The following is a 22,601-nucleotide window of genomic DNA, read 5'->3' on the forward strand; positions in this document are numbered from 1 at the left end:
AATCGGATGTTCTGTTGAAATAATCCAATGCAGTCATAATAAAACATGGACAGCAATGTTTTAGAAAGTAACATTGAAAAAATTCTTTGCTTCCCACATAGAGCCTTCAGGGACCAACAATAAAGTCAATTTATTGTACCCGTTTGTCTGCAATTCAGCAATTATGGTTCAAGTTCTATAAATGTTTAATACAGTTCTATAAAGTTGTAAGTTGTGTTGCAGGAAATCCTGCAAAGAAGACTGAAAAAAAGTCTTTTAAAATACATCTTATAGGAGGCTTAACTGCTGGTGTTAATGTTTAATTTATTTCAAACATTTACTTAGAATCTCAGAACAATGAGTCCTCAAAACTTTCATCAAGCCCTAATGAAGCTTTATAATGAAATAAATGACTGATAATTTTTTTTTACACTCTAAACGCATTAGACAGGATATCCATCTATTTAATATATAATGCATTCAAAGAAACAATATAGGAAAATCTGTACATTAAAAGCTATTAAGAATAACATGTTGTACTGAAAAAGAAAAATGCAACATAAATGTCATGGTATAAATGTTAAGATAAATTATTTATAGTCGTCTGATCAGAACTGTGGTTATCGTGGTGACAGTGCACAGTCCAGGTTGCGCTGAAGATCCCTGAGGTTCACAGCATATTCTGAGTGCCAGTCTCTGTTGAATACGTCCTTCAGCTGGTTGTGCAGTGTCTTACTGTTCCACCCAGAGTGAGCAGAGTTCTGGGAAATCACCAGACTAACTCCAGCTGTGGTCAGGAAGTAGTCGCCCGCCCAGTTAGAAGTACCTGGGTTGGAAAACGGGGATTATGTCGGTTAAAAAAAAAACAGGTAAAACCTATAAGATAAAGTGAACTTTTACTTTAAAATCACCAGCATAAAATATTACCTCACCTATGTATGCAACTTTATCAGTCACCATGTATTTATTATGGTTGACTCTGGCATATGGAATGTCAGACTGATTTCCCACTGGAACGATGTACAGTTTCTTAAAAAAAAAAAAAAAAAAAAAAAAATCAGACGACTTTTTGGGAAAAAAAACTTTACAGCATTTTGGAAGAATATTTCCTTCCTTACAAATGGCTTTAATTTTTTTTTATATATATAAAATGCAGATTTCAATAATGATTTAATTTACTCAGGAAACAAAGCAATCCAAACCGACCTTTTGGAAAAGTAAATTGTCCCTTAAAGGTATTGTTGAGGATGGTCGTGAATTTTTGAAAAGACCCCCTCTCCACTTTAAAAACAATATACACATGCACAACCCTGTACTTCCTTCCTGGGAGGGAATGGCTATTAACCACATGCAACAGCATGCATGAGCCCATTTCTCCTCGTGCACACTATTTAAAAGTTCCTGTTTGCATCGCTCATACAAGCCTACTTTCCAAAAGAACATTTGCAATTTTTCCACTATGTCAGACTCACCACCGGTAAGTGAAAATGGCGACGTGCACATAGGACAGCCTTATGTAAACATATCACCAGAATGATTGACAGTTAGGAGGACGACTTATTTTGATGATCCACCTGGAAAAGGAACATCCTCCACTATACCCTTAAAACTCATGGTTTTACCATCCTCAGAGGTAGCACCTGCGTTGAGTTTTCAATTCGGACATACCTGGGAAAACATGTATAGGTTTTCTGTAGAGGATTTGCTTGTCTTCTCTTCTATGCTGGATTTAAGTTTCAATTCAACAGTATCGGAGGAGATTTTTTCAGTATTAGCAACATGATACAGCCTCTTAATTTTGTTAAACTATTTAGATCTTACTGTTTCACACTAAAACATTCATTTTTTTGTCAATTCAGAAGTTTCAATTAAATTCAATTACAATTCAGTTTATTTGTATAGCGCCAATTCACAGCACACGTAATCTCAAGGCACTTTACAGTTCACCAGATCATACTGTTAGTTGATTCAAAGTTTTCTGAGGAAAACCAGTTGATTGCATCGACTCATTGACTCAAAGGCAATCCCTCACACTAAGCAAGCTTGTAGCAATAGTAGAGAGGAAAAACTCCCTTTTAACAGGAAGAACCCTCCAGCAGAAGCAGGCTCAGTGTGAGCGGCCATCTACTGAAGCCTACTGGGGTTCAAGGAGACAGAAGCAGAGATACAAAAAGCAACTGTAAAAGGCGGCACCGTCCATGAACACACAGCCAGGCAGACGAGCTCTGAGCCATCTCCCATGTCAGAGGATGAAGAGAGCACATTCAGATCATTGTTTCTTCTTCTAAACCCAAAAGTACTAAAACCTGATGTCCAACCTGAAGTCCAAAACTGATGCTACAGATCCTGCAGTGAAATAATCGAAAACCCTCACTCCGCCACAAAGATTGATTGTCGGTCTGGTGCTCGTTTGCTGAAACTACACTATATTGCCAAAAGTATTTGCTCACCCATCCAAATTATTGGAATCAGGTGTTCCAATCACTTCCATGGCCACAGGTGTATAAATTCAAGCACCTAGGCATGCAGACTGTTTTTACAAACATTTGTGAAAGAATGGGTCGCTCTCAGGAGCTCAGTGAATTCCAGCGTGGAACTGTGATAGGATGCCACCTGTGCAACAAATCCAGTCGTGAAATTTCCTCGCTCCTAAATATTCCACAGTCAACTGTCAGCTGTATTATAAGAAAATGGAAGTGTTTGGGAACGACAGCAACTCAGCCACGAAGTGGTAGGCCACGTAAACTGACGGAGCGGGGTCAGCGGATGCTGACGCGCATAGTGCGAAGAGGTCGCCAACTTTCTGCAGAGTCAATCACTACAGACCTCCAAACTTCATGTGGCCTTCAGATTAGCTCAAGAACAGTGCGCAGAGAGCTTCATGGAATGGGTTTCCATGGTCGAGCAGCTGCATCCAAGCCATACATCACCAAGTGCAATGCAAAGCGTCGGATGCGGTGGCGTAAAGCACGCCGCCACTGGACTCTAGAGCAGTGGAGACGCGTTCTCTGGAGTGACGAATCGCGCTTCTCCATCTGGCAATCTGATGGACGGGTCTGGGTTTGGCGGTTGCCAGGAGAACGGTACTTGTCTGACTGCATTGTGCCAAGTGTAAAGTTTGGTGGAGGGGGGATTATGGTGTGGGGTTGTTTTTCAGGAGCTGGGCTTGGCCCCTTAGTTCCAGTGAAAGGAACTCTGAATGCTTCAGCATACCAAGACATTTTGGACAATTCCATGCTCCCAACTTTGTGGGAACAGTTTGGAGCTGGCCCCTTCCTCTTCCAACATGACTGTGCACCAGTGCACAAAGCAAGGTCCATAAAGACATGGATGACAGAGTCTGGTGTGGATGAACTTGACTGGCCTGCACAGAGTCCTGACCTCAACCCGATAGAACACCTTTGGGATGAATTAGAGCGGAGACTGAGAGCCAGGCCTTCTCGTCCAACATCAGTGTGCGACCTCACAAATGCGCTTCTGGAAGAATGGTCAAAAATTCCCATAAACACACTCCTAAACCTTGTGGACAGCCTTCCCAGAAGAGTTGAAGCTGTTCTAGCTGCAAAGGGTGGACCGACGTCATATTGAACCCTATGGATTAGGAACGGGATGTCACTTAAGCTCATATGTGAGTCAAGGCAGGTGAGCAAATACTTTTGGCAATATAGTGTATTTTCATCTTACAGCAGATTTAACAGGACACAAGTGTTCAAAAAAGTTCCCCTTGTGCCTCATCGGTCTACAGAATATTTTTCAGCAATTCTTGTTAATCATAATGTGTTTTTGAGGGAAAGCTGTGAGAGGATATTTCTTTGTTATTGCTATCATAAAATAAGACATTGGCTAAGCAGATCAAGCCCGAAGAGCTTAAGGTGTTCTGGATTCTTCGAGAGAAACGAGGATAAATTTCTGGTCAGACATCGTTGGTAGGGTTCCCCAAAGTTCCATATGTTCTCCTTTTGTGGATAAAAGCTCTTACAGTGGTTCATTCAAAGTAACATTGTAAGCCTCTCCATACTGATAGAGGTAATGACCTTATTTCTCTTGTGTTCTTAAATTTTTCAGATTAGGAAAAATAAGATGGCTTTCACATCTTTTAGCTCTGTTATGTTGATAAAACAGGTAGTGTTTGTTTCTTCGCTGCAGGTCTGGCAGGAATAAAATCTAATTAGGAGGATAAAATCTTCATTGCATACCCAGATTCCTTTGTATAAACTTTACCCCTCTAATAATGACATAATAATTGGAAAACTACATTTTATATGTACTCAAGTTATCTTGTTCAGTGATAAAAAAAATATCTTATCTTACAACTGAAGACATTAATAAGAGGCAAATGAATTTTTTTCCAGGACAGTATCACATAGGAGTTGCAGATACAGCTCCTCCATAATATCTCACTATTTGGATGCTGATGTGATGAGGAGGGTAGTCCATTGAAGCCAGTGACTGAAGAAAGGGCAACATAGCTGGATCAGAGTCACGCCCGCAGCTGATCAGCATCCTGATCTTCACCTTCCTTTCAAATGCAGCCACCTTGATCGCATCGTCGATGAAAGGCCAGTATCTGCAAGAACTCCAGCGTGAGGAGATCTAACAAGACCAACAGGTTTTAATAGAATTGTATTTTGGGCTCACATGTGAGGCTTTTCAAAACGAGTGGTGGGAAAGTACTCCATGACGGCAACATCAACAAACTTCTCAGCATCTGAGATCGAGGACAGAATGGCCTCTAGGTCCTGAGTTCTTGATTGAGGACAGAAGGATGGTGGAGAACACTGGGATGGAACACAAATATTAAAAACAAAGGATATTTTGATGACCCGACACTCTCTTTAGCTGTTTGGACTGAAAACAAACTCCCTGATACCTCTTGGTCACCACTGTCCTATAGTCCACTGTTCTTAAGAAAGCAGGACTCTTAAAAAGAAATCATTAGGAACTCACAGCAATATACAGGCTGCTGGAGATGTTATCCTCCTTCACCAGCAGGGGGTGCTGTTTATTAATGTTAGTGGAATATTTTGCCGGCCAGGGCTGAGGCAGGGAGCTGTTGGGTTCCCCCATCACCCAGTAGGACTGGAAGATCTTATGAAGATCCATTGCAAGACTGGAGCAATTATAGACCACCACTCCCAGTTCCTTTACCTGCAGTCAAAGTTAGAATTTTATCAACAGCTATTTAAATATTAAAAATATTCTTTTAAGAAACAAATCCATTCCCGTTTATAGTTTCACCTGTGTAAGAGCCCTCCAGTCCATGTTAGCACTTCCAATGAACACATGCTTCATGTCAACGATCCAGAACTTTGTATGGAGGACGCCTGCCGTCAGGCGGCCACAATCTACCCTCCTCACCTGAACCCCTGCAGAAAAAGCCGCAAAATAGTTTAATCACTGTTTACAGCAGGTATGTAAAAATGAAAGAGTACATTAAGAAACCTTTTTGTTTCAAGATTTTTAGATCTGTGGAGTTTGATTTAATTGTGGGAACGCTGGTCACGACTCGGACGGATATGTTCCTGGAGGGCAGCTCCCCGAGTCCTTGTAGGATGTCCCTTCCCTTTTTCCACAAAACATCATTAACAAAGAATATAAATGACATGTTATTTATTTAAATAAACTCAGAGTCAAGAACTCACTGGGACATCTGTGGAAGAGTTCACATTGATATCGTCCCCTGTTAGTGTCCAGTAGAATGACACCACCTCCACCCTGTGCGATGCTATGGAGAGCAGGTCTTTCCAGACTTGCTCCAGAGGGATCCCAAAAGTTGCATTATCTTTATATTTCAAATATAGAGGAATGCTTTCCACAAGGGCCATGCTGCAGGAAATAGTAGCAATACAGAAATAATAACAAAAATGTTTGTAACAGACTTTTTTTTGTACTTCAGTTGGATTTTATGTGTAAAAGACATATCACACCAACACATAACATCACATAACTGGCAATATATTGTAATTTTCAGCTGCCCAATATAATATTGATGTTTCGGTTCTTAGTATGGATTAAAAAAAAAATAAAAAAATAAATATATAAATATATATATATATATATATTTATAGGAAGCCACAGTTGAAGATGTAGACTAACTTAAACCCGAAACAACATACCATACACCAAAAAAAACAATGATCATTATTTTCTGATGAACATATACAACACTTGTTTTTTATCTATACCTGTAATTTTGATAGCTTGGGAAAATATCACAATATATAGTGATATTTCAATAGCTTGATAATATAACATCGTGACACGGGTCATATCGCAATATGATTGCAACATGCCAACACTCACCTCTAACCCCAACTCAAGAATGTTTACATTTAAAAAGCTGTCCCTTTTAATTTAATCTAATGCAACTAGTTTCCATTTAAGGGTGACCTTATTATTATAATTCATCTCAATCATGTCTAATTTAATCTCAATGTTAATTCTGCTGTTCTGTGAAGGATTCGACTTCTGCTTGAGAACATTTGTAAACAAACAGCATCACGAAGACCAGAGATTCCAGAATCTGAACACATCCCTTTTTTCAGGTGTTTTTTCTCTGCTCCTAAAAGCAGCAATTATCAAACCACAGTTGAAAAAGAAGAAGTTGGACAAGCTGCTACTGCAGAACTAAAGGCCTATATCTATCCTTTCCTTCAACATCAGTTGGGTTTCAACAGCAAATTGGAACAATGGGTATTTTATTACTGAAATAACGTCTTCAGAATAAAAGGACTAATGTCTCAACAGGAATTGAAAAGAAGTATACCATGTGTTCATCTTCAGTTAAATTAGTGGTGTCTTAAAAACAATGCTGCTGCCTGTATCCTCACTATGATTAAGGAAATAGAGTAAAACTCCCACTTCCACTGCATTTCAGAGACCAAATTTTAAAATATTTGTTCTATAAATCACTTTGTACACTATAGTGTACTTTTGTTTTCCTACATTTTTTTATGCAGCACTTGTGACAGAATTGTCTTGTGACTGGAAGATCCAATACCTACAAACTTGCCTCGTCTAGCAAGACAGTCTTTGTTAAACAAAAACCTAAAGAGGTCAGTTTATAACAAACAAAATGTTCTCAGTGCATCTATCTGAAATCCACATTGAAGGATATATTTATACTTTTATACAGCTTACACCAAGCTGGAAAACCTTAAATGTTCATCACAAGCTACTGAACGGTTTAAATTGATGTCAGAATGACCCAGTAAGTTTGAGTAATTATGCAAAGAAGAAAAGATCTCTGTCTAAATGATGTCAGAATAGAAATTAAGAACTGTTATTACAAAAGCTGGAAGCTTGTTTTGAAAAGTATTGATTCAGGAGAAGCTGACACACTCTTTCTGAAAGTTTTAAAACCATCTGTGTTACTATTGAACACCCAAACCAAACAGATTCATCATGATAAGACATAACAAAACAAAGCTCAAAGGGTAAGTGTCGTTTTTCAGAGAAACGGTACATAATGGTAAAGTGAGAAGTGTTGATGGGATTATTACCTGCACTGGTCAGTGATGTTAACCCCACCAGTTTCCCCAGGGAGGGTGTCATGTTTTTCCGGAGGCGGTGGTCTCTCCAACACAGCGATGGCAAGAATGATACCGAGTACAGTCAGGCAGCCCAAAATCACAAACAATGTCACAAAGCTGGTCCTCTGAAAAGGTTAACAGGATACGACTTTTAGTGAAGGCAACCTCAAAAAGGAGAGTTAAAACTTTGGAGCCTACCTACCCCTTTGTTGGAGACATAATTGTCATGAAGGCTTCTGTACACAGAAGTCATCTTTTTTCTTTAAAATCCCTACTTGCTTCTTTTACAAACAAAAATGACAATTAACTTTTAATTATTACAGATGATGTGTGTTTCATCCATCGATGTTAAAAGTCAAAGCAGAACAAACTCACCAGATAACAGACCCAGCCTGTTTTTTTTCCACTTGTTTCTTCCCCTTCAGCTCTCATCCAAATCTAAAGCGATCAGCCCTGCTGCTAAATGTAACTGAGCACAGTTCCTCTTTTCACTTTCATTTCAGCTTTTCAGATGTGTGCTTTACTCAGGGGCAGCAGAGGGTTGTGAAGAGAGGTGACAGAATGAAAACAAGGAAACAAACATGTTTCTGATTCAATTTATTTGAAAAAAAAATCATTTAATAATTTATGCAAATAATAGCACACCAACAAACTATCAGCAAATCACTACCAAATCTGGGATGAGAGAAAACAAATTTGACACATATGGTAAGATTCATTTTCTCTGAAACTCCTGGGGGGGGGGGGGGGGGGGGGGGGACTTTACTCCATAAAGAGGAAGAAACAGCAGATTTAGAAAGAAAACCCAACATTATTTATTTTTTGCTTGAATTTGTAAACTATTCCTCAACTGGCTGCATGAAACATCCTCCCACATGATATACAGTACATGTAGGTTAACCAGCACTGCTTTGCTTGCTTTAACCCTAGTCAAATGATAAACAGAAGATAAAACATCCGACAATAGTGCAAAAGGGCGAGATTGAGAGGTAATCTGTGGGACGTAAAAATACAGACATCTAAACACTCAGCTTAATCGTGATATAAAGATTTGCACCAATTTATTGACATCAATGCAGATTAGAGGGATGGGGGGGATTAATCCCTGACCAGAGCATTAATGAGAAAAAAATTCAGAAGAACACAAATTACAACTTTTCATGATCATCTTTGGTCAAATATTTCAATTCTGCTTCTGGAGGAAAGGTCATAAAAAGTTACAAAGCAACATATCTGTATAAGCAGGAATGCTTAAAAACGTGCCTTTTTTTAAACAATCGCCACTTGCTTTGTTCAGCAAGGTGGTTTAACAGCAGAGGAGTAGGCTCCTCCTTCCATTCAGATTGCACATTCCTGAAGGATTTCCTCCCTCGGCTCCCGAATAAGAAGATGAGAACCAAAAAAAAAAAAAAAAAAGCACTCCCAATTGCCTTTGAGCAGCTGTGTAAAATGACATTCAACAGTCTGGCACAGGAGGCTACAAAGTCTCTCAATTCCTGCTGTGTGATTCACAAAAAAACTTATAAATAGCTTTTACATTCCTCAATAAATTTGTCAGAGAAAAGGAATCAGACACAAAAATAAACACTGGAAAAATATTCATCTATAGAGAAATGCAATGCAGTTGAGGAGCCTGTGCACAAAAATAGTCAGATTCAAATAAATCATTTGTAACTAAACATACATTTACAGATTTCCCTGAGATGACTGTACTCAGGCTGGCTATTAATTAGCAACATAATAACACATTCATAAAAATCAGACATTAATTTATTTGATTGGCAAATAAAGAGAACATTGTGTAAGATCAAGCTTAACAAGATGAGGTGAGCTTTAATGAAATGTCAAGGTACTTCCTTAAGTCTCCACCTCCTGTGGTTGTTTTATTAAAAAAATACACTTCCAAACATTGTGAGCTCACCACAGCTTTTTAGATCCAGTCACTTCCTCTCAGACTGGTTTCACTAGCTAACAGCTGTGAACGGCGATCTTTGAATAGTCGCCGAGCAAGTTGGTGCATCTGTGTTTCTGTGCGTGCCAGACTTCAGACTAAATATCCCTGACGGAGGTCATCTGGTGTCACAGCGGCCCTCCTCACGCTCTCGCTGGGCCTTGGACCACCGCCGCGCTTAGAGACGGAGTGGACAGTTCTCCAGTCTCTAGACGAAGAAGTTCTGGAAGACTGAACTTCAGAGGAAGAAGAGGATGAAGCAGCAGTGGTGCTCTTGATTGTTTCATCGGTACCACTGGGGTCCATGGCTGCATTAATAACTGAAATTAAAAAAATTATTAATAATAAATAATTCATCCAATCTAAGAACTGGGTTTAAGTCACTCACCTTCAAGCTGGATCTGGACCCTCCGAAGTTCTTTCAAAATAGAAACCATTTCCTGAAAACAGTAAATCTGAGTAAAACTAAAGCAAAAACTTTGAAGAAATAACGATTTTCTGTAAAGTGGAAGAAGGAAAAAAAAACAAAAAAAAACACTGACCTTGTTGGAAATTTTGCCAACTGAAATGTCCCCGTCTGCATGAATTCTGTCCTCAATGTCCTCCCACATATCCATCCTGTCCTGGAACAGAACCCTGAATAATGACAGGAGTGGTGATAAAAAAGCTGTAGTCATTATCGTCTGGACCATGTTTCAGATTTAAGTTACAGGATCCTACATTTTAAATGAGGAAAATCAAATATCAGAGGAGGTACACCCCTATATTTTAAAAGTTCCAATAAATGCTATTGTTGAATTGTGGTTTGATCATCCCACTCTGGAAGAAGACTTCTCTAAATACGTCTTTAGATCCTTAACGTCAATATTGCACATTTTGCACATTTGCTTATTACAAACAATAAAGGAACAGTTATATTTACTCAGAAGATCAGGTGTCTCTGATCTAAGCCTCATTCTGTCAGTATGTAGGCCAACTAATCTATTTTAATTAAATAAGATTAGATTTAGGATACAATGCAGTTTAATAAGATTAAGTTCTGGTCAGATCAAGCATGCAGGGGTCTCTTTCTTCAGGTCTTACTTAATCTTCTCAGCAAGCTGCTCAGTATTTTCTCTGATGGCTGCTGTGACTTGATACACAGGATTCAGCATCAAACTTTCCACATTAACCTACAGAAAAAGAAAAATACAGTTAGACTATGAAACAACTGCTTTTAAAACAAAACATGAAGCTTGTGGAGTCACACCTCTTTTCTGCTTTGAGTCGAATGCCTGGAGCTCAGGTCGTGGTCATCTGACCTCAGTTCAGGTTCTCTTGTTGGTAAAGGACTCTGTTGGATTCTATGCTTTTTCTCAGACTCTGGGACATGAAGAACCTTCTGGAAAAATTAAAAGACTTTAGAAGCAAATCTCAGAGGGAGGACAAGTAGACAAGCTCAAACTGGTTTGTCCATACAGCAAAAGAGAATCAGATTTAATTTAAAGCATCGACACCAGACATTATGAATGTGTCCATAAATTCACCTTCCACTCACATTTTTCCAGTTAATAAAACAACCAAGAAACTACATGCTCATAACTCAACATTAAGACAATGTTTACAGACTTTATATGAATATGAATGCTTTATATGAATTCTCGGCCGAAAAAGAAAATAAAGATATGATCTAAAAGAAAACCAGAAAAATGTTGCTTCTTTTAAAATGAACTCATTTTGCCTTCATGAAATAATCTATTGCTAAAATATACCTGTATATCTGCACATCTACAAGACTAAACTTAAACGTTTGTAAAAAAAAATATTTAGCTAATTAGATGAGGAACACAAATGAAAATTCGTCTTTGCATCTATTTATACATTTGTAAACTAAAGCCTGACTTTGACGCAAGTGATGCAACAGAACAAAGAGAGGAACAAAAAGATTGAGTTAACTTTCTGCACGTATGAAAACAGTACCTGTCCACCGCTCTTTTCCTCAGGGGTTGGGTGATCACCGTCTCCTGCTACATCATGGATCTCTCTGGCCAGGATCGCCAAATCTTTGGCAAGATCTTGGCTCAACCTTAAAGTTGAAATAACAAAGAAAAAATGACAGAAATCATAAATAGGCTAGGCTGACTTAACCGGCAATAGGAGAGAAAATATACCTCAGATCAAGCTGCTCCTCTTCTACAGCAGACAAAACAACAGTTATAAAACCAAATGATCTAATTTGCAGTGAGAGGACTTCTCATTATTTAGTTCAATATTTAAGTGTCTTTTGTGTAGCTCAAATTATTTGTTCTTGATTTGGCTCCAATAAAAATCCATCACAACATTACATACAACTAATGGGTTTTTTGCTAATCTGTGAATCCTTTGATTTTTTTCTTTTTCTAATTGATCACTTAATACTCAGATAGTACAATGTACTTTATAGATTTCTTCCTATAAAATCTTGCCTTCAAGCCATAGCATATCATAGAGACTGCATTGTCTAATTAATGACTATATGAATAATCTAATCGGCTAATGATTATTTCAATAATCGATAAACACGATTACTTTAATTGTTTCAGCCTTGATGCATTTATTTTTACCGTAAATCTAAACTCCAACCAAATGTTTTTCAGTAAAAAGTTGTTTCACATCATACTAATAGTACAGTTCGATTCTCTGATGAATGCAGGTCAAAACCTGTGGAATGAACCAATGAAGTCGAGGTATACCCAGTTTGATTACATTTCTAAAAAAAGCAATTAAAAGTTTGAGTTGCTGCAAATTCTCTCAATACATACAGTGAGGAAAATAAGTATTTGAACACTCTGCTCTTTTGCAAGTTCTCCCACTTAGAAATCTTGGAGGGGTCTGAAAATATCATCATAGTTGCCTCTTCACTGTGAGAGACATGATCAAAATACAAAACTTACAATATATAACTTTTACTATTTATTTGTATGATATAGCTGCAAATAAGTATTTGACCACCTGTCTATCATTTAGAATTCTGACCCTCTAAGACCTGTAAGTCTGCATTAAAAATGTCCACCTCCACTCCATTTATCATCATAAATTAGATATAGATGATGCAGATCGTAAGCTGCATAAAGACACCTGTCCACCCCATAGAATCAATAAGAATCCAACTACTAACATGGCCAGGACCAAAGAGCTGCCCAAAGACACTAGAGACAAAATTGTACACCTCCACAAGGCTGGAAAAGAACACGAGGAAATTGCCAAGCAGCTTGGTGAAAAAAGCTCCACTGTTGGAGCAATCATTAGAAAATGGAAGAAGCTAAAAAGGAAAAGTTCTGCCTCAGACTGAGGCTCCATGCAAGATCTCAGCTTGTGGGTCAATGATTTTTAGAAAGGTGTGAAATTGGCCCAGAACTACAGGGGAGGAGATGGTCAATGACCTGAAAAGAACTGGGACTACCGTTTCCAAGGTTACTCTTGGTAATGCACTAAGACATCATGGTTAGACAGAGTGCATGGCACGGAAAGTTCCCCTGCTTTAATCAGCACATGTCAAGGCCTGTCTTAGGTTTGCCAATGAGTCATGGGAGAAAGTCGTTTGGTCAGATGAGACTAAAATAGCACTTTTTGGTCATAATTCCACTATCTGTGTTTGGAGGAAGAAGAATGATGAGCACCATCCCAAGAACACCATCCCTACTTTGAAGCATGGGGGTGGTAGCATCGTGTTTTGGGGGTGTTTTTCTGCACACGGGACTGGGGGACTGACTGCACTGTATTAAGGAGAGGATGACCGGGGCAAGTATTGATTTTGGGGAATCAAATACTGTACCAAATATTAACATTGATTTTTTTCAGGTGTTCAACTACTTATTTGCAGTGGTATCATACAAATAAACAGTTAAAAAAAAATCATACATTTTGATTTTGATTATGAGTTTTTTTAATTGGATTATGTCTTTCACAGTGGACATGCACCTACAATGACAATTTCAGACCCCTGCATGAGTTCTAAGAGGGAGAATTTGCAAAATATTTACAATTTACAGAATAGTTTTGCTTGTTATGAAGAGTTCATTTTGAGTTTACGGCATATAAAAAGGTACAGAATATATTGTCATCTAACCATTTTCCAGATTTTACATTCATTATAAAACAAGTTTATAAATCCAACGTTTTTTTCTAGTCCTTTAAACTAAATGAACATAAACTTAAAACACTAACTGCCTGCTGTAATGAAACAGCACCTCTGTTTTGCAAAAAATGATTATACAACTGTTATATCCATAACATTTATGTCATTTATGCGATTCCTAATTTGCTGATTTCAGCTGATTTATGTTTAAAGCATATTTCTTTTAGATATTATTTAATAAATTAACAATACTTGACCATAAATTTTTTTCAAAATCTAACAAATAAATGACTCAAATGTTTTATTCTAAGCCAGGCATCCCCAAACTCGGTCCTCAAGGCCCCCTGTCCTGCAGGTTTTAGAGGTTTCTCTGCTTCAGCACAGCTGGTTATAATGATTGCAGTAGACCAAAAGCCTGTTAATCAGCTTTCAATCAGCTGTGCTGGAGCAAGGAAACCTCTAAAACCTGCAGGACAGGGGGCCTTGAGGACCGAGGTTGGGGATGCCTGTTCTGAGCAATAACCAATTGTTTTTGTTATTCGTAGAACTGTGCCTTAGTGTCTCCTAGCACCATTTGGATTCAATCAATCAAACTAGGTCATTGTTTACATGTGCTTTTAGAGCTGTTGGCACATGATGGGATCACTCAGGTTGAATTCTAGTGCCAGATGAGAACATAATCAAAGAGGAATAGACCCTGCCTCTAATCCACAGATTACGTCTACTGCAGGTCACCTGCGTGAGAAAGGGCAACTAATATTTCCAATAAAAACCTAAAAAAGCCATTTAGCCATTTAGAAATACCCCATGTTGCAGAAAGTATTTGGTAGCTTTCATGTTCATCATTATGATGAGAGTTTAATCTTAGTCTATAGAGACCAACCTGTTGATGGAGCCCAGTTTCCAGCAGTATTAACTATTTAGTAAACGCCTTTAACACGGTGCAGGTGTGTTTATAGCCCGATGAATAAACCTAACCTGTAGTCTTCACTCTAATTCATCGATAAGTTGGAGATCAGGACTCTGTTCAGAGTTTCTCGACACCGAACTTCAAAAGTATGCAGACATGGAAGCAAATGTATTGATTTAATGGTGTCAACCAATACTTTTGACAAACTCTAAAGCTTTTTACCCCAAAAAATCTTTCCTCAGCTTTTATACTACTACAATCTTTTCCATTCTACCAATACAGGGTTTCTTATCAAAACAACAGTTAAATCTTATGACATCATTTTGGTTGTCATAATCCATTTTTGCTTAGAAAAACTGATCCCTTTTATGAGAAATTAAATAATGGAGTTTACCGTAAATATTGGTATTTTGACTCAAGGTTATCATGCACTTAGAATCTCATGGCGATCTCTGTCTTAGCAGTTTTTTGCATCATTTCTTACCGTGCGATCTCAGCACTGTGGGTGGACCAGCTGTTGAACCCTTCTCCTTCATGGTTCTCCTCATCAGAGTTGCGGCTGCGTGGTTTCGGGTGCTGGGCGACTATTGGGTGGGACCGAGGCCGACCGTGGGCACTATGAGAAGCTGAGGAAGGTTGGGAGCGTTTGTGTTTAAGATCGCTCCAGTTTGATTCATACTCTTCATCTGAGGTAGAAGTATAGTCAGAGCCCTTGTGTCGCCTCCTAGAGCCTTGCCGTTGTGAGTTGGTTAGAGTTATCCAAAAAAAGGATAGAGAAGTGGGGAAAAGGAGAGAAAAGAAGGTGCAATGAAAGATTCCTTTTAGAAAACATACCACCACGTTCATCTGATAGGAGTCACTAACATATTTCCCAGAGCAGAGACAGAAAAGATGCTGCAGAGATCCTCATCTCAACATCTATAATCTTAGTTTTCTTTTAAGGTGCTCAAATGATCCTAAACCCTACATGAGCAGAAAAATACCACAGATGATGACAAACAATGTGTGAAACTTTTACATGTTCCAAGAACCTTTCGTTTATTATAGCTCTGAACAATCTATGTATTTTTATATCCATCAGTTTTAAATAACACTGTATGAGAACCCAGAGCAGATGTGAAAGTGTTTTTGTGAATACTTTGTAGTTAGTGTTTTAGATGTTAGTAAAATACCCAAACCAGCTTTTAACAAACAAAAAGTATTAGAAAACAACAAAAACAACACTAGCAAACTGTGTTGGATTTCTAAATGTAATACCTTATAAACCAGGGGTAACCTACATAGTGCCCGTGGGCACCAAGGGGTCCTCCAGGACCACATGGGGTGCCCTCAGCATCTTCTAAAACAGAACAACTCACCAGTGGACTAATTATGAAATGTTATTTTATGCTGCTCTTATTTGGCTACTCTTTTTTTGGCTACTCTTATTTTTTCATTTGTAGAACATTTCATCATATCATAATTTAATTGCAACATCATCACAACTTGTAGCCCATCCTATGACTCATTATTCATGAAGAAGTCATAAAAAGGTTGGTGATCCCTGTTGTAGACCGTAAGCTGTTTAGCTCTTATTCCATTTCTTGTTTTAACACATGTTATAAATATAAAATCGAACACAGGGCATGCTTTGGTGGCGCAGTGGCTAGTGCACACAACCCATGTATGTAGACCTTACTCCTTGACGTGGCCGACCCGGGTTCGACCTGTGGTCTTTTGCTGCATATACCTCATACCCCCTTTCCTGTAAGTCTGCTGTCCAAACAACGGCCATTAGTGCCGTAACATGAAGGCATCATCATCCCTGTTCTTTTACAGGACCCAATTTTCTAATGTGATCAGCATTCCCCTCCCTCAACACATCTGACATTTCTTAATGAAAGGGATACTTAATGAGGCTCTGCAAACATTGGATTCAGGTGTGCTGAGGCAGAGATGCATTTAAAAACAAAAATGAGTTAGAAAGACCAGGGTTGAAGATTTCTGCTTTAGTCAGTAAATGGAGAGAGAGGGGTCCATGGATCTAATCCAGTCATCCAGTCAGACAATGTTTGAATAAAGGTTCAGATTTAAAGACTGATCAATGCAGAAATATCTGGCATGAGTCAATTTGAAACTTTTCTTTTAATAGAAAATGTATAAAATACTAATATTACAATTCAATATTATATTACTATTTATGAGAGCTAAAATTACATGATGGATGGATGGATGGATGGATGGATGGATGGATGGATGGATGGATGGATGGATGGATGGATGGATGGATGGATGGATGGATGGACAGATACAGGCTTTATGAACCGTTGGATCTATTAGAAAATTAGAATGGGAATAATGTCCAAATATTGATATTTTTGTTTTCTCCATTAAGCTTTTTAAACTTTTTTTTAATGTTACGATTAGCCATATCAAAGTCTATACTCGTTTAGTTAAACTGGGCATCCTCTAATTAAAATCCACTTACTTGCTGTGCTGCTGGCGTATTTGGCACTGCTAGAGCGTGAGCGAGTAACTGGGGTTTTGTTGAGCGCTGGCTTCTGTGGCCTCTCCCCTGGTTTGGTTCCTGGAGTAGACATGCGCTGATTGGAGCTGCTGCTGGGATCGATGCTGCGGGTGGAAAAGCTTGTGGTCCTGGAAGAACTTTCTGTGTCACTCGGTATGTTGAACGAGCCTGCGCGCTTACGAGGCATGGCCAGCATATCCAGTCTAGAAAGCTTCTTGGCTTCCTGCGTCTGCTTTGCGGCAGGGTTATTCACCTCTTGGGCTAACCTATCGGTCTCTGTGCCCTCATTGTCCGACTCTCCCAGACGAGCCCGTCGGAGCATGGAGGCCCTGGTGGGTCTTGGGGCTGACAAGCTGTTGGCCCGGCTCAACACCTGGGCCACTTTGGACGACTTGCTGTCCTCCTTCTTAAGAGGCACAATGTATTTTCTGCTGGCTGGGGCGTTCCTGCTTTCCTGATCAGAGTAAGGTAAGCTCTGGTGGTCATCACTCAGGTCTGTGGAGTAGGACTTACCTACGCTACGTCTCACTCCACTGTGCCTCCTGACGGGTTGTGCCTTGTTTTCACTGCTGGAATCATAAGAACGCTGCTTTTCAGTCTGGACATTTATTTCTTGATTAGAAGAGTCAGTATTAGTCCTGTCTCTATGAAGATTACCACCAGATGTCTTTTTCACTAGAGTGTGTGCTTTGGCCTTACTGCTGTGTTGGCTGACAGTACTGGAAGTATCCACATCAGAGTCACCAGAAAGAGAATCCATCATGGGGGATGGCGTTGTCACTGGTGGAGCTGCTTGGAGTTTCGCCTCCAGAACAGCCAAAGCATCCTCTGTCTGTCTGAGGTAAGAGTGAGTGTCCTGACTGCTGCTCCCCTGGAACAGCCCAGAGTCCGAGTCTCTTTGAACAGGCAGGCTAGAGATGTTTGGCAGCCTAGCATTACTTGGCCTCTCCTTGGTGAAGCTCTCCTGTCTGATCAGTGAGGGAGCTGCAGGTTCTTTACCCTCTGGACTCTCAGTCCTTTGGTCCAATATGGGAGCAGAAGCAGTGAACTTCATACCAGAGCTCGGAATGCCTTTTTGCTTGGTCAGCGTGGCTGATGAAAATATTCTAGAGACAGACTTCTTTTCCACCTTAGGAGTAGCCATTTTAAAGCCTCCACATTGTGGCTTGGATTCCTCCTCTGACCCAATATAAAAAGATGTGGACTTCAAAGAAAGGCTGGGCTGCTCCTCATTTTGCTTCTCCTCTACATCAGATAGCGGTCTGCCAGTCTGCTCTACGATGGATCCGTCATCTGATTTACTGGCGTCACTCAGGCTGTCAGGCTCCACATCATCCTGTACTGTTAATCTATGAATGCCGTCATCAGGCCTGGGGGCTGTTGATATACTGTTCTCCACATCAAATGTAGTGTTGGGGTTATAGTGAACATGAATGCTGGGAGTCTGAATGTCACTCCTGTCTCCGTGTGGTACGGGTGGAAGGATGCGTCGGGGCCTTGAACTATCCGCATCCAAATTGTCCTTAAGTTGACTGACTGTGTTTTTGTGGATAATGGTAGCACGGTCTGTATAACACAAAGATTAAATATCATTCATATTCATTAGTGTGTCTCATTATCATTTCAAACTGACCAATGTCTCATCAGGTGGCTTACCCCCTCCTGACGGCTCCATCTGGGAAGGCATGTTAAAGAGGGCAGATGAAGGCCCTGATTCTGTATAGCTGTCAGCCAAGCTGGCCCAGCAAGACATCCACTTAGGAGCCCCCTGTACCACAGCATCTGCCTCCTGAACCTAAGGAAAAACAAACAATTGTTCAAAAACTTTAAAACTTAAAGAAGCCACAGCTAAAAGAGCAGACACCTGTTAGTAAAGCATCACAGAATCTACAATTCCTAAAATTTGGTTAAATGAAAAAAACTAAAACAACCAGAAAGCACCCAGAGCCTCGAAGCAAGAAAAATAATCAAAGTATTCAAGAGTCACACACTTTAAAGAGTAGAGATCAAGAGGCCAAATTAAGATGTTTTTGTATACTGATTATCCACCTTAGAGATGCACCGAGAAATTGGATGACCGGAATCAGACAACTGAAGATTTCTCCTATAACATCTACCGTGTAGAAAAAACATGCGCTAAAACTTATGTATGGCACTTTTAACTTTCCTTGTGACCCATCAGGGAAGACTGCTTGGTTTTATGCTTGCACATAGTTTCATAAATACACATTTTTTTTGCCGTACTCCATTTTCACCTTTTAGTATGGATCCTACACAGTCATTGATAAATGAGACCCCTGATCGTTCATAGTTCAGGAAAAACACCCCAACTATCTGCTTAGAGGTTACGCCAAGATCACTCTTCATGCATATATCCTGATACTCTAACAAAGGAGATATATTGCGAATTTTATCATTATAATAATATAACTATGGAAAACTTAAAGAGCTCTTGTGTCGCTGCTTGGAGGCGGTACAGAGCAGCTGAATAATGGGCTATTGGGCGACGCGCTGCCAACTGGAGGTTTAAATGTTATATGGAAATAAGACCTGAAATGGATGTTAATATTTTTTAGATTTTAGATCTATTAGGCCATGTTTTGAATTATTCTAAAGCTGTCTTATGAATTATCACAATATTTGACAGAAATGATTTCTTCTTAAAACCCTGCTAGATTTACTATGAAAAATATTTAAAGGTCCCATATTAAGCAAAAATCACACTATGAACATTTTAAAACAGTCATGCGTTTCCTGAAGCCTGTGTACTAGATTCACAAATAATAATAAAAAGTAAAAAAAAAAAAAAAAAAAAACACCTTTCATGATTATTATTGCCTTTATCATTTGCCTTTATGCTCAAAATGCTCTGTTTGAAAAACATATCATAAGGTCTGTAGCAGAACATCGGTCAGCTCTCGCCTTTATCTTGTGTTTTTCTCTGTGCTACTAGGCTACCTTTATGAACCCTGACTGGTTGTTATGGCTGTATTTGTAAGCGGGTTGTTGGGGCGCAGCCTCCAAGAGGATGGGGGCCTGGAAAGCTCAAACAGCTCACCCAGAGGAGGGCCGAATGAGGAGATTTTTGTTAAAGAGTTTGCCTAATCTGAGAGGAATTTTCCTGCATAAACAGCAGAACCATGCTTTGGGGGCTCAATGTTAGTATTTTTTACATTTTCAAATGCAGAATAATATGGGACCCTTAACACAAAGGACTATCTGCAAAAGCTTTTTACAGATACAAGGTTTTCATTTTTCAATAAGATACCATATCAACACAAATCCTATTTGTTTTTATAAGTAAACCTGTAGTTGATGCCCGGTTTATTAGTAACTTTAAACAGAAGTGGGGTGTTGCTATCAACAAATTTCCGACATCAATATTTATTGTACACAGATTAAATTCATGACTGAAATTCATACTTTTTTCAGTAAGGTTATTCAAAGATTTTTTTAAATGGTACCTATTTTAGTGTTAAGAGAGTTCAATACTTCTAATCATTTTTGCTTCTCGTAGCTTTAAACAGAAACCAGCATTTTAAAGCTTTACAAATACTGTTATCTGAAATCGGCCAAACATTTCTAAGCGATGCATCTCTGATTGAAATATTGATTAGATGTAATCAGATTGAGTGATTTGAATTTTCCAACCCCAGCCAGAGCAGAAGGGGGTTACCTTTGCCACACTATGTCCCTGCTCTGGAGCTGGAATACCTTCCCCACAGCTACTCTGCCTACTGTCCTCCCTGTCCTGATCAATAACAGGCCTAAATGCTGAGGAGGCCTCTGCTTCAGTCTGCTTCATTTGCTCTGGGCTCTCAACACCAAACACCTGTCAAGAACAAAGCATTGTAACTGTGAAGAAGGTGAAACTGCAAACATTTCAGGCTCACACGTGGCAGAATATGAGAAGATGCTGGTAAACAACAAAGAGGATACTTCAGTTCAAGCAACATCAAAGAATTATTAAATAAGGGGGAGACACTTGCCTGGTCAATCTTGCCCCTTGCCTCTTCCAGCTCCTTGTCATGAACATCTGCTTCAATGGTGTAAGTTCCTGCATCACTGACGCTGTCGTCCTCCTCATTTCTGGGGCTCCTGACCTCTGCTGTGTCAGCAGGTGTTAAAGGGGTTTTTATGGGGACAGGTGGGTGGATAGGGGAGGAAGTCTGAGGGTGGAGATCTCCATCAGATGGAGGAGAGCTGGACGGGCCCTGCTCTGTCTGTGAAACTATCGTCAATGCTCTTTTAGTTGTTTTAGGCGAACTGGAAGCGATTTTCTCTGAGCTGGAGGAAAACGTTTCTTTCCGTTTGAGTAATTCAGCGTTAAATTCCTTGGAGAGCTTGGACCTCCGACCGACGCTGCTAAAAGGTTTTACAGACACTGATGAAGAAGAGCGAGAAGAAAAGCTTGTGCTGATCCTGTCTTCCGTTTTTTCCCTTCGTAGAGAGCCAGCTCTCTGAAACCCTGAAGAATCGGGTCCTTTCAGTGGAATAGTGTAACGCTGGGTGGGAGGAGTAGGGGACGATGAAGATGAGATGTGTCTCTGTGTATTAGGGCTTGAGCTCTTTTTCTCTTGCTGGACTCGGAGGTTTGAGGGCTCAGGTGGGGACGTAATCTGTGTGCCGGACTGAGAGCGCCTATTTTTTGCGTTGGCGTCAAAGAACTCGGTGACAAAGGCCTGGTTTGGTTCTGCCTTGCTTAGACTGGAAAGAGACTGAGACTCTGGTGGAGAGGAAGACAAAGGTTCCTCTGAGCCTGGTGAAGTAATGGAGGTCTTTGGAGAACCATGCAACACATCTTGAAGTCCGGTTGGGGGGGATTCATTAGTACTCAGGACGGGAGGCCCTAACTCCATGTGAGAGCCGTTCTCGTAGTAGTTTGCTGGAGAAAAAAAGAAAGTTTAAGCAATACAATTCCCATTTCATTCAAACTTAAGTGATTGTATAAAAGGTCTTACCATTGTTTATTTTCAGATCTGATGAATGACTGCTAATGTTGTATAAATTTTCCCCCTGCGACTTTCTCCTCATCATGCTTGCGTTGCTTTGGACCAACCAATCAGCCACTTTGCTTTCTGCTGATACGACCTCTGTGGGAGTGGAGGGGGCCTCCGGGGACGTTTGCTTACGCTGCTGCCGAAGGGCGAACTTGGTCACATGGTCTTTAATCTTCAATTTCCCTGGAGTACATTCATCAAATTCGATGGTGAAGGAGGCGTGGCTTTGGACCACAGGAGGCGTGGGTGTGGAGGGGACAAACTGAGTAGGATCTGAGGTATCCTTTGTTGGTACTTCGTGAATCTGTGATGTTGGACTTTTTGCAGCTTTCTGCTGGAACTCCTTGGTCGGAGCTTCAAAGTTGCTTGGCTCTCGGCGGTAGGAGAAGGTGGACTTGGCCTGAATGTCTGAGTGAGCGCGGGTAACCCCGTATCTGGATGCATCTTTGGGAGGTTCTGCAACAGAAAAATCACATAGGAGCCATTATTATTAACCTCTAACTTTATGTTAATTCTGCTTTTACTTCATATTATCTTCATCTGGTCTGTTCCGGTTTGGCTGTGACACCATCCTGGAAAGAATTATCAGCTGGACTGCTGCTATCAACACCTTTAATTATAGAGTTG

The 22,601-nt window shown here is 39.9% G+C and overlaps 2 protein-coding genes across 5 annotated transcripts in view; both read right to left on the minus strand.

The window, feature by feature from the left end:
* Window positions 1-286: 286 nt before the first annotated feature.
* LOC119789562 (5'-3' exonuclease PLD4) lies at window positions 287-8,027 on the minus strand. 2 transcript variants are annotated; one of them, XM_038294490.1, is made up of 11 exons: window positions 7,887-8,027; window positions 7,714-7,792; window positions 7,482-7,636; window positions 5,622-5,805; window positions 5,422-5,542; window positions 5,218-5,345; window positions 4,927-5,127; window positions 4,618-4,757; window positions 4,381-4,546; window positions 912-1,008; window positions 287-805 (listed from the first exon to the last, which is right to left on the minus strand). In XM_038294490.1, exons 2-11 carry the CDS (start codon window positions 7,762-7,764, stop codon window positions 600-602), a joined length of 1,449 nt encoding a protein of 482 aa, XP_038150418.1. In that variant the 5' UTR covers window positions 7,765-7,792; window positions 7,887-8,027; the 3' UTR covers window positions 287-599. The 2 variants fall into 2 exon arrangements, with proteins under 2 accessions (XP_038150418.1, XP_038150419.1); XM_038294491.1 differs by having other exon boundaries at window positions 7,714-7,789; window positions 7,887-8,001.
* A 516-nt stretch (window positions 8,028-8,543) lies between these two features.
* Window positions 8,544-22,601, minus strand: part of cep170b (centrosomal protein 170B) — a 28,308-nt gene continuing 14,250 nt past the window's right edge. The window contains exons 8-19 of one of the 3 annotated variants that reach the window (XM_038294476.1): window positions 21,936-22,430; window positions 20,964-21,859; window positions 20,651-20,806; window positions 18,631-18,769; window positions 16,936-18,540; window positions 14,953-15,094; window positions 11,422-11,527; window positions 10,712-10,843; window positions 10,546-10,634; window positions 10,005-10,098; window positions 9,851-9,902; window positions 8,544-9,782 (exon numbers count right to left, since the gene is read on the minus strand). In XM_038294476.1, coding sequence (XP_038150404.1) covers window positions 9,556-9,782; window positions 9,851-9,902; window positions 10,005-10,098; window positions 10,546-10,634; window positions 10,712-10,843; window positions 11,422-11,527; window positions 14,953-15,094; window positions 16,936-18,540; window positions 18,631-18,769; window positions 20,651-20,806; window positions 20,964-21,859; window positions 21,936-22,430 — 4,133 coding nt within the window. In that variant the 3' untranslated portion in view covers window positions 8,544-9,555. Of the gene's footprint in view, window positions 9,783-9,850; window positions 9,903-10,004; window positions 10,099-10,545; window positions 10,635-10,711; window positions 10,844-11,421; window positions 11,528-14,952; window positions 15,200-16,935; window positions 18,541-18,630; window positions 18,770-20,650; window positions 20,807-20,963; window positions 21,860-21,935; window positions 22,431-22,601 lie in introns of all 3 variants that reach the window. The other 2 variants (XM_038294475.1, XM_038294477.1) reach the window with 2 other exon arrangements.

The sequence above is a fragment of the Cyprinodon tularosa genome, unplaced genomic scaffold (assembly GCF_016077235.1).
Source record: "Cyprinodon tularosa strain WSP-4 unplaced genomic scaffold, ASM1607723v1 ctg340, whole genome shotgun sequence".
Classification (NCBI taxonomy): domain Eukaryota; kingdom Metazoa; phylum Chordata; class Actinopteri; order Cyprinodontiformes; family Cyprinodontidae; genus Cyprinodon; species Cyprinodon tularosa.

Excerpts from the sequence above, each read along its gene's own strand:
- LOC119789562 (XM_038294490.1), bottom strand. The coding sequence starts at position 7,764 with ATGACTTCTGTGTACAGAAGCCTTCATGACAATTATGTCTCCAACAAA. Across the intron at positions 5,806-7,481 it reads AACATCACTGACCAGTGCAG|CATGGCCCTTGTGGAAAGCA; the intron begins GTAATAATCCCA and ends TATTTCCTGCAG. Across the intron at positions 806-911 it reads TGATAAAGTTGCATACATAG|GTACTTCTAACTGGGCGGGC; the intron begins GTGAGGTAATAT and ends TTTCCAACCCAG.